The 12,308-nt window shown below is 31.8% G+C and overlaps 2 protein-coding genes across 2 annotated transcripts; one reads left to right on the forward strand and one right to left on the reverse strand.

Annotated features, from left to right (window-relative positions):
* Window positions 1-1,446: 1,446 nt before the first annotated feature.
* On the reverse strand, window positions 1,447-4,962 carry LOC128990285 (protein PFC0760c-like). Its single transcript, XM_054412611.1, has 2 exons — window positions 4,945-4,962; window positions 1,447-3,175 (listed from the first exon to the last, which is right to left on the reverse strand). The coding sequence occupies exons 1-2, from the start codon at window positions 4,954-4,956 to the stop codon at window positions 1,559-1,561; spliced, it is 1,629 nt and encodes a 542-aa protein (XP_054268586.1). The 5' UTR covers window positions 4,957-4,962; the 3' UTR covers window positions 1,447-1,558.
* Window positions 4,963-8,883: 3,921 nt separating this feature from the next.
* On the forward strand, window positions 8,884-11,169 carry LOC128990632 (uncharacterized). Its single transcript, XM_054413109.1, has 2 exons — window positions 8,884-8,907; window positions 10,348-11,169. Exons 1-2 carry the CDS (start codon window positions 8,896-8,898, stop codon window positions 10,783-10,785), a joined length of 450 nt encoding a protein of 149 aa, XP_054269084.1. The 5' UTR covers window positions 8,884-8,895; the 3' UTR covers window positions 10,786-11,169.
* The last annotated feature ends 1,139 nt before the right edge of the window (window positions 11,170-12,308 follow it).

The raw sequence follows: 12,308 nt of genomic DNA on the forward strand, positions 1-12,308 counted from the left end.
ATCTTGCACCCCCCTTAACTTTTGAACCTTTTGAGATATTTGAAATTGGTTAGCGGTAACCTTCTTAGATATTAAGAGCTACAATAGTTATGGTAGATTTTGAAAATTTTGTCCTTAGGGGTATCAGGCATAGGGGGTAGCTCAAAGTTTTCAAATGGCAAGTATAGTCGAGTTTGGTATCATTTTACAGGTCTCGATTAAACAAAACAATTAACGTAAAAAAAAAAACAAAATCGGACTACAAAATAATAAAAAAAATGGTCTCATAAAACATTTCAAATCCAAATAACCATGAGGGTGGAAAATTACATTGCACCCCTTAACTTTTCAACCATTGAAGATATTTGAATCAGTTTTCTGCAACCTTCTTAGATATGAAGAGCTAAAATAATCATGGTCAATTTTGAAAATTTTGCCCTTTTTGTAGCGGGGATAGGGGTAAGTCAACATTTTTAAATTGCAAGTATAGTCGAGTTTGGTATCATTTTACAAGTCTTGATTAAAGTAAACAATTAACATAAGGAAAATAGCAATCGGACCACTAATAACAAAATGGCAACTAACAATGATTAAGACAATAATGGTTATAAAAAGTAATTTTAAACTGCCAGTTTGTTTTTGGTGGTCCGATTTTTTCTTTATGTTAATTGTCTAGCTTTGTCAAGACCTGTAAAATGATGCCAAACTCGACTATACTTCCAATTTAAAAATGTTGAGCTACTCCCTACCCCCGCTACCCCTAAGAGAAAAATTTTCAAAATTGACCATAATTATTGTAGCATCACATATCTAAGAAGGTTGCTGCAAACTGATTCAAAATATCTTAAATGTAGAAAAATTTTAGAAACACTGTAATTACAGTTCTACAAACTGTACTGTTGTTTTTTCTTAAATAATCACTAAAAGACAACAAAGCAAGTAGTTAAATCAGAGAGTCAGTACAACTGGTGGGCCAATAACCATTCGAGCAGTTGATAGTTGGTTGATAACATCTGATAATGAACGTTGGCTGTGATATTGCTGTTGCATGTACTGCTTCCACCCACTACATATTGCACACCCGATGCCATTGCAATTCAATGATCACTGTACGCATTATTCTCTTCCATCGTGTGTTCATGCATTGTCAGAATGTGCATTGTTTGTCAAATGATTAAAATAGCAACATAAAATAGTCCACATAACATAAAAAAAGAAACTATCAAAAGCTCAAGGGAGTTGGGGTTTCTTGATTAATTGTTAAATTTTGTGAAGTAGAGTTTCAGCTCAATTTCGTAGTTCTTTCTTCAGTGATTATTATTTTTTAAATTATAAATTAAAAAAAAAATATTTTACCATAAACACAATATTAGACTAATAAAATGCAAGATCCATCCTAGCAGTATTTTAACAAAACATTGTAAATTAGCAACCAAATTTTTAACGCCTTTAATAAGTACGATCATCTTTTAGGAAATAAAACTTTACTAAACATATTACTTTAGAAAAATTCAAGACGCAACATTTTTCCTGAAAACAATTTTTACTTAAATTTAACCTTGGTTCCGATTAGTGTTTCTCAGTAGAGCAAAGGCAAAGGATGAGGATACGGAACGAAATTTGGCGAATATCTGTGAAGAAAGATGTCTGGTATTTCTTCTTCTTCGGGTATGGGTGGACTAATAAGTGCATGAATTATGTGATGCAAAACGGGTTGGTGAATTTTCGTAGGAGGTTGTTCAGGAAGAATCGGAGGAATAGGATTGGGAATTCCAAGTGGAGCGTAAAAAGGAGGGGTTGCTGCTTGTCGAACTTGGGGAATTATTGGACTATTGTTTATGATCTTATCTTGTGGTGCATGTTGAAGGTCTGCTCCTTCATCTGAGTCTTCTTCATTATCATCGTAGTCGTTATCGTCTGAATCATCAGTTGAAAGTCCATCAGTTGTCGAAGAAGACATAGAATCTTCTAAATTCTGAGGTCGAATCTTCTTCTTTACTCCAATCAAAACTCGTCTTCTAAATGGTTTGGGTTCATCTTTAACTAGTCCTGGTGGACCAAACACCAATGGTGAACCTACTTTACTAATCCGAGTGATAGGAGAGTCATTTTGTGACTTGGATTTGTTTCTTTTGGAACTTTTAGGTGTAATAAAAAAGTCGCCTACGTCAGAAATATTTGTCCTATCTGGAAATTCATCAAAGACATGAACTTTTACCAGAGGGGTATTCGATACTGTAGTGGACGAGAGGGGGTTTTCATTGTCTTCTTGTAAAACAGTAGCACGTGTAGTAGTAGCAGTAGAACTATCTACATTCATGTGAGTATTGTTTAAAGACTCAGTATTGTAATTGGTTGAAACATTTTGTACAAAATCGGTACTATAAACACTGCCTATTCCTTTAGTTTCCGGTAGGTAAAAAGGTCCTCTGTATGAGTTTTGAATGTTGTCAACTTTTGATGGTTCCAAATCACTAAGAGTGTCGTCATTGATGTCTGAGTTTGTTTCAAGATTTGTAGAATCTATTTCAGAAGTGCTTTCGTCATGTGTCTGATCTTCAAAATTAATTTTACCCACCTTTTCGTCTTCTTCCTCTGTGTTACTTGGAAGTTCAACCCCTTCATCATCTGTCTGATCTCTAACGTGAGTTGTACCTACTTCTTCTTCTTCCCTATTGTTACTTTGATCTTCAACTCCTTCATCGTATACCTGATCTGTGACGTTAGTTGAACCCACTTGCTCTTCCTTTTTGTCATCACTTGAACCAACACGTTCATCACTTTCCAAAACAATAACTTTTACCTGATACTCCATCGTACCAAAATCATCATCACTTTTATTTCTCAACTGAAATTTCTGAATCTTATCATAATCACTGTGACGAAGAACTTCTTCGTTGTCATAACCAACGAAACCTTTTACAACCAAGGAACGATCTACAAACCCGGTATCCCCGTTGACCTCTACACTTACTTGGTGTTTCTTGCGATCAACTGATTGTATCACGTGACTGGCTGGATCAGCTGGCAAGATGATGTTGAAATGTTGCGGATTGTTGTCAGGTTTATCATCTTTCTCCGCGTCATGATCGTAAACCTTGTAGTCGTGAGTTGGTGATCGTTTGACTCCGTTCAACAAATCATCTTCGATTGATGGATGAAGTCCCTCTACAAGCACGACAGTGACGAGTAAAATCTGGAAAAGGTTGAGTGAAACTTAATATCTGTAAACACTTTGTCGAATCTTAACCAGATTATATTTTATAAGGGTGGTTAGGATCAAAATCTGTAAGTGGTTACATCAACTGTTAGCCATTTAATGTCAGTTGATTGTTGAATCATTGGTCTATCATTGGTGGTTCATTTTTTAGTTTGTGAAAAATTATTTGCAAGTTGGGAATTAAATATATTGTGTTTTACATGATATCACAATAACAATATTTTATATAGAGCTAGTTTTGTATCAATAGTTAAAATCATCTTAACGTCAGTTGTTTAACACCACTGTGGTTTATTTCTCATCGTATTTTATTTTAATGACTTTGCGTTTAAGATGTACTTCTTACATGTAGACTTATGTATTACCACCTGGTGTACGTACTTAACATATAAACTATCTATTAATCAAAATTACATGTAACTTAAACCAGTTTATCTAGGTTACAGCGTACACTCAAGCTACATGCGACAAACTTTATATTAGATACATAAATATTTTTCGAAAATGAATACTAAAAACATATTTAAAATAAATTAATTGATTATTTTGGTTAAATAAATTTGAAACATAAGTGATCTATTCGATTTTAATAACCTTTTAATGGGGATTTTAAGAGTAGAACCCAAAGTTAAATCACAGTTCAATTTAGCAATGCACGTTGGATGATAAATCGTTCAGCAATCGGTAAAGCTAATAATTATATTGATACAACGTGCGGAAAATAGTTTGGTAGCTTTTTTCAATAGATGTCAATAAATCTAGTTAATAGTAATTAGTATATACATTTTGTTTCAATGTTATTCTACATTAAAATAATTTAAGTAGGCCTACAAGTACGGGTTAGCAATAACGTTTCAAATTTAATATTGACATTTGTGTAATCTATTTTGCTACAGGAAATACAAATAACATCGGACTAAGTTGTTTTGATGCAATTTAAAGTAGAACAAATTTTAACATTCCACATTATATTTTTATACTATAAATATTATTGTTACGTTTACTTGAACCGGTGTTTAGTAAATGCACATTAAATATAGGACAACAGTTTAAATTCAAAGATTGGTCATTCATATTATTTTTGTAGAATAACAGTTTTTTAGGAAACTTTATGTATACATGATTATACTCCCAGGCAAGGGTAAAATTTATTGCCGTTATGTGCGGGAGTATGATGATACATCATTTAAGCTTTCATTTATTTCTTTATTCTAGCTATGTCACTTTACACTTAAATTAAACTCTGTCAAGCATAAGCCGGCTAAATATTACACAAACTACTAATAACAAGGTTGATTTTATTTCCTTACCAAGTTTTTTGTGTTGAAGAAGATATAATTTATACTTTAAACTCTTTACAATTCTGTAAATGTATTGCTACAAACAGTTAACTACTGACTGCACTAAATTAGGAAATTAACTTCAATTTATCATACATCTGCGATAGTATACGTAACTATTTCACTATAAAGACAGTAAATATACTCTCGAGTTTTCGTATTATTTTTGTTATTTAATTGTTAAAAAAATATTGATAAAAGGTGATCATATTAAGTATCTTATACGGTTGGAATTGAAACTTACGTTAATGGTACATTACAAATAGTAGATCCTTCATTGTTTACATAAAAGGTTTTACTTAAATTTTACAGAAAGATAAAATATGTTTAATCATTTCTCACATGGCACCTGAAGATTTACTTTATTATACTATTTAATCTTGATAGACATGAAAGGTAACTTACCACAGCAAGCATGGCGTCCTGGAGATAAAATATTCCCGCGCTTTGGTCTTGCATCAGTTTTATACCGGGAATGTTCGTCCTTCGGGAATCATGGAATCTCTCGATGCATAACAATGGCAATCTGGGCAAGATTATTTACAATGCAAAACTTATTTGTAGTTAATACTATTTATAACGGTTTAAAGTACCAGTTTAAGTATAATAGTTGGTTTAGAAAACGTTCTGAACTGATTGTCATCCGAAATAGTTTTTATCTTATGAAGCCAAGTAAAAGTAATTGAATAAATTAAATACTTTTTTATGAAAGTGAAAATAAGAACCACAGGGCCCATCGTACACTTCATCATACTTTTAAATTCGCCCAAATATTATTGGAAGAAGAATTAAGATAAAATTGTTGAAATTACTAAACAATTGCAATACTTTTTAATGCATTTGCATTTTAGCTCCGATGTTGATATATTATCTTACAATTTTCTAAAATGTAAAAGCATTCAAATAAGTTTAAAAGTTCTCTGGGCAATTTAGACACGCAAAATAGCATAAATAACATACAGCCACATGTATGGAAGTTAAATATATTTATGATAAAAAGTCACTACTCTAAATTATTTGTGATAAGATTGGCCAACACATTTTATACACGAATAAAGCCAAGACAAGAAAATGTTTTCATTGTTCGTCTGCGGCATTGGTAAAAGTAAACACCTGCTCTCATAAATCAGCTGTTGCCGTTTCCCGCTTTCCCGCGTCTCATAACACCATTCTATCCAGCTTTCCAACTTCGTGTGTTTCATCGCCAATATTTAACGCTTTAGTGTAAAAATATTAGCTTAATTTGGTTTGCTCTATTCTTTTTTTAATTAGTGTTAAAAAGCCAAATCTTCAGACCAGTTGTTGTTTGGACTTTAATTCCAGCCGTTTCAAAACCATGAGTCCCATCCGTAAAGATCTCCAAGATGACCTCAGAAACAAATCAGCTGATTGGACAGCTGAGGTCAGCTGAGATCATGGCGGAGTGATATTCTTTGAAGGAATTCCAACTGTAGAATTCAAGCACGACTGTTAATCTAGAAAAATATTATGTCTTTAGATTATTATAAAATAAATAATTCCGCAAGTATATCAGAACAAAATATTTTTTTTTACTACGATAAAGAAACACCACTTGTAGTTGCTTCTACACATTGAAGACATAAAAAACACATTTGAGCATGAGACATTTTAACATAAAACACATAAACATAGCATAACGTGAGATTTTGTAAATAACACCATAGAAGAGAAACGAGTAACGATATGAGTAGCATATAGTATTAATTAATTATTTATGTTATATTAGTTTAAATAAAGTCTATTCAAATTATTCTTTATACTTTCAGGGAAAAATATTTTTTAGCTACGAAACTACAAAAGATTTATTGACAGACCGAAAAAGCTCTACTATTTATATTAATAGTAAGACTGTACTGTGTGTTGCATTGTATCAAACAAAATTAACGTACAACATTCATCTCACACCAAGCTATGGTTGAAACCTTTAAATTACTTTAAAGTGTACAAGTCTGGCGAACGATTTAAATAATGGTCTCATTTCTTGTTTTGAAATTATGTGTTAAAATAAGTTTGATATAATAAGCCTTTTACCATAGATAAAAGGAGTATAGACAACACCTTTTATCTATGCTTTTACGAAATTGACACTCTGAGGTTCTTATTTGAAAACTACATAAATAACGATTAAGTTTTAAATTAATTAACTGCCTTACCTCTAAGATAAGCTGGCGTATCTAAAAGAACCAAAAACATTGTAGTGTAGATTTACCTTTCATGTGTCTATTTAGGGAAACCATGCATTATACAACATATTGCCTATTTGCCATCAACGTTGATAGGTCGCGCCCCGCTGCCTAGGTTAAGTATCAATCAGCAACATAGATAATTACCTACGTTATCACCTAGTGATGATATCAAGGTCGTTACTGCTCTCGTCTTATCACATCTTGAGTAATCACTCACGTTTAACGTAAAACCTAGGGTGTCATTAGGCTCCACTCGCATAAATATAAAAACAGGCAATAAGTAAAATTATTTCATTTTTTGAAAAAGCAAAGGTTTATCGTAAGTAATGACGAAGGATAAAAGTTCGTCGAGAGATTAAATACCATAAAAATATGCAAGAAAAGTTTTGTGAACAATGTTAGATGATTATTTCATTAATTACATGTTGGATTGTAAACACAGGTCAAACAAAATATGTTTGCCGAATGTCATTAGTTTAGTGCCCTAGTGATGAACGATCACGGTTTTGTTGAATTATTGGATATGTTGGAGATTTGAACAAATAAAACTAAAGATAAAAATATTCCTAAAATCCGAATTTCCTTAAAACTTTAAAAGCTTACCACTTTTTAAGTAAAACTGAAATTTACTCCAAACATTCTTTTATACAAATTAGTTTTAGCATTGACTATATATAAAGGGTGTTTTTTTTTTTTACTTGCATCTTTATTTATGTAAAAACCGCAATAGATAGAAATATTCAGTTTGCGGGAATCATCTATTGACGTAGGGGGCCCAACTTTTTTAAATTCAATGTTACATTCACATTCCTCCCCTTTCCCCCCTGCCCCCAACTTATTTTTTTAAATAGCAAGGTACCCCTTGTGACATATCAAATGAAAGAGCATGAAAAAAGAAAATGTTTGATGAAAACAAATTGAAAATAGGTTCATAAACTTGTGAGATATCCCCCCTCCCTCCCCGGAACTTAATTTTTTTAATAGCAAGGTACCCCTTGTGACATATCAAATGAAAGAGCATGAAAAAAGAAAATGTTTGGTGAAAAAAAAATTAAAATCGGCTCATGAATTTGTGAGATAATCACCCCCTTTTCCCTACCCATAACTTTTTTTTAAATAGCAAGGTACCCCCCGTTGTGACGTATCAAATGAAAAATAAATTTCACCAAAAATTTTCTTTATTCATGCTCTTTCATTTGATATGTCACAAGGGGTACCTTGCGTTTAAAAAAAAAATAAGTTCCGGGGAGGGGGGAGGGACATATCTCGCAAATTTATGAACCGATTTTCAATTTTTTTTCATCAAACATTTTCTTTTTTCATGATCTTTTATTTGATATGTCACAAGGGATACCTTGCTATTTAAAAAAAAAAAAGTTGGGGGATGGGGGGGAAAGGGGGGGAATGTAAATGTAACGTTGAATTAAAAAATATTGGCCCCCCTACGTCAATAGATGATTCCCGCAAATAAAGATGCAAGTTTAAAAAAAAAAAACACCCTATATACCTGGTTTTAGCTAATTTCTCATACAGGGATTGTCATCCGTAGGTCTCATGTTAACACCTAGACCCGGGACCAATTTCCTGTTTTTTTTAATGTTCCCAGGGGCCCAAAATTGCGCAAATTCATTTTTAACTATTTGTTAAGTTTAATTATGTGAACTTTTTATGGTTGTTGAACGACAAAGGGTTACGGGAAATTTGTAAATTTAAAATTCCTCTTATTCTTATAGAGATTAAGTAAACCACTAAATTTAGCTTGTTAACTTATTTATTTCGACCAAATAAAACATTCCTTGTAGCGGCAAATCATTACCTGTGTTATTTAAATAGGGAATAAATCTGACATGTTTTATTTGAGTGAATTTGGTAGCAGGTGCGCTGCGTCGTGGTTATTTACACATTAACACATTATTTACACATGTGACAACTTGGTCACTATTTGCGTCCATCGTATTGTTTTCCAAATGTTGTTTTTAAGATATTTTTATTGATATATCATCTTATGCTTCTATAATATTAAGTCATTATAACATATCTTCCCGCTTTGCATAAACCAAGATGCGTGAAGGACAAGGTTGAAGAAAACTCTATATATAGTGAAGATTGAAAATATTATGTAGTCACAACACTTCAATCCAACTCCACCATGAAACACCTGGTAAGATACTAGTTAATTATATTTAGTTTTATGTTCTATTTTCAATGGTAAAGTCTTTAACAATATCTCCAATATCAGTTAACCTTTTATAAAAATAATTTTTCAAGTCTTAACAACCCTTAAAATAGCCTACATATAAACTAAAACCCCTATAATCTTTCAATTTTGTAAGTTACTGTCCTTAAACAAACAAAACAAAGAAACAAGTGTTTTAATGACAATTTTGTTATTCCAGTTTGTCAAATTTTTACGATGTATTGTTGTACGAATTGCTATCTTGAAACCACTAAAACATAATATAACAACAATAACAGTAATCATTAAAACATTTCACGACTAACACCCTTTAATATTAATGTTTTAGTTGCGATATCGATGCTCATAGATGAACTTAGCTTGTATTTAAGACTGTTATAAGTCATTTGGTATTTATCATAATAAAATAAAGAGTCAAAATGTAACCAAAATGTAAGCCAAAATCGTGTAGCTTTATTGATGATAAAACTGGTTTGTTTCTATACTTTTGCATAAGTTGGAAATAATTTTTTAATTCTTTTGCTTCACCTAGTCGACAACTGTCTTTATTAGCATTGATGAGTGACATGATTTTGGACGAAATCGAAACAGGGGATTTACTAACCTTCAAATTAATATTTAATGTTTTTTTTTATAATCACTGCTTAATTTTCACAAATCCCCCTCCTCATTTTTACAATCATGGAAAACAATCAAAATATATATAACATAATCTAATGTTATGAGTACATGATAAATATGATAAAATATAACTGTATTGAAAAAATAAATTACCTAAATTATCCAACCATAAGGTTTGAAATATCAAAAAGCCAACCCTTGAAAGTAGATAAAGAAAAGAGAAAGATTTATAGTAAATGTGAAAATTATTTAAGAAACAAATATAATCTAAATTACATATCAGTAATTGACATAATGATTGGTGCAAGAGGGACTATTACAAAATTGTTTGACAAATTTATATAAAAAATAATCTTCCATTAAAATTACAAAAGGAAATAGTCATAAAAGTGTTTAAAGGATCATGTAAAATCATTCCGAATCATTTATATTGACAACATTAAGTTACCTAATATTTATATCATAAATTTAAGTTTATTGTTACTGTGTCTAATAGGCAAAGTTTATTATAATAAGCAACACCCTGCCGCAAACATCCTACTCTAGATTAAGAGGGATCCCCGCTTTTATGATAATACCACGTCAACCGTATTGAAATAGACTGAAAAAATATTAAGTTCTAAGTAGTGATTCCCACAAATATTTTTTAAATATTTATATATGGATTGTTCTTCAGTGCCCAAATTATGCAATACTTTCCTGTCTTCTTTTAGACTTAGGTCGTATCCCTTAAAAAAGCATTGATTAATTATGTCTTTTCAATGATTTCTTTTACTTTCACAGATGATCTTAGCAGTTTTTATTGCCCTAACCTCAGGAGTTCCTCAAAAGAAAGTGGATCCTGCAAAAGACATCAAATTCGACGATCCTGAGCCTGAAGATGAAGCACGTCATGAAGTTGAAGAAGACAGGCATTTCAGTGAGGCAGGACAACATAAAAACCATCATCAAAGAAACTTAGACCACATCAGCCATCATTTGGCTCAGTATGAACACAATCTGCTTCATCGAGCCCAAGCTTTAGCTGAGCGTGAGGACGTTTTGGCTCAGCGAGAACAAGCTTTGACTCAGCACCTCCTGGCTCCTACCCCAGTGGCTCCCCATGGTAAGCAAACCTACCTTCTGGTATCTCTACCCCAGTCTGCTGTCATCCCCGTCAAGCCCGGAGCTCTGTACGACCCTCACGTCAAGAAACACCTCTTCACTACTGGTCATCATTGAGTGGATTGGGGGATATGGTCGATAATGCTTTGATTTGTATAATCTCCCACTAAAGAATAACTTGTAAAATAACTGTGTCACTCAAACATAATAATGTTCTAGTTTAATGTCTTAATCAGCTTTACAAAACAATAAACAAGCTTGTAAGGGTTCACTTCTGTTCTATATGTGGTGATTGGTGATCAGATTTGAATAAATCCCTATTCTTTAAAGAGCAATTTCTGATTATGTAGTCTTTTGGCAGTCTTTGTCGAGGCTAATTATCAATCATAGATAAATAATGTAATGTTTGTTCGAGATGAGATTGCCTTTAAATTCATAGTGCCTAGATGCTATAAAATATGTATAAACTTTTATAAAATAAAGATTTCTGTTTTAAAAGTACTATGTTGTTTCACAGAAACCATGTCAAACACTTAAGAATAACTAACTATTATTTTAAGGTCTATATTCTAAAAGGATGTTAGCAAAATCCGGATGATTATATCTTTATATTGTCACATCATGTTTGAATTTTCTATTATCTTGGGCTTTTCTTTTATTAATTTTGATTTTTGTTTCTCAACTTTGTTGATCCATAATTTCCAAAATATCTTGATATATAAACTGCACAGCTGAATTGCTTCTATAATGAATATGATAAAATGGTGAAAAACGAAATTATAGTTGAAAAATGATTAATTGTATAAGTTATAAAAAATATTATTTTTATTTCAGCTCAAACTGAACGAACTTTGCTTTTTAAAATTACCGGTAATGTTAAATACGTAAAGCATGACGTATCACAACAGTCTTTTAAACTTCTATTCAGCTCCTTAAAACTCCTAGAGAAATTTCCCCTCCCTTTCTCTCCACTTACCCTTTCTTGATAACGTCTCTTTAGTAAATGAGTCGTCAGGGAGAAGTTTGGTGAACAAAGGGTTTCCCATTAGAAATGCATTGAACAGCATTTCGTATATATTTTTCAATCCATTAAGATGTTGTATCCCTCTCCAAATTGGTGGAGGTTAGTTTTCGGTTGAATTCTGATTAATAAAGGACTATTTTTACTTTCAAAACTCTTATGAGATTATTGAGATGCTTATGACACATCAATGATGTACATGTTTATTGTTACCTGAAAATAATTACATGGGTTAAGATTGTTAGTAAAGTGATGGAAATATGCTTCTGTATAGTTTTTGTGACAAATTTAGGGTTTCCGTTGAAATAAATAAGAAGAACCTCGATATACTATTGTGGTTATTCAATTTGATTTGGAATATTATTTATTATGTCAAATACAATGTTCAATGAGGCAGCTCTTATGTTTTAAATAATCTCGATCTATGTTTCGCAAGTTTAAAGAATTTGTCGGTTTCTGTTCTTTGATTGTTAAAATCATTATCTTAATCATGTTCATAATGATGGATGGTTTTAAGTAAAATAGCCTTTACCAAATTTATTGCGGTCTTTACCAAATTTATTTAGGTTTTAAATGTCACTACTTCTTCAACAATCATTTTTAAATACGTACTATCCAT

Source organism: Macrosteles quadrilineatus, unplaced genomic scaffold (assembly GCF_028750875.1).
Source record: "Macrosteles quadrilineatus isolate MER2022 unplaced genomic scaffold, UCM_ALF_1.0 Scaffold_3__2_contigs__length_128488019, whole genome shotgun sequence".
In the NCBI taxonomy this organism is placed as follows: Eukaryota; Metazoa; Arthropoda; class Insecta; order Hemiptera; family Cicadellidae; genus Macrosteles; species Macrosteles quadrilineatus.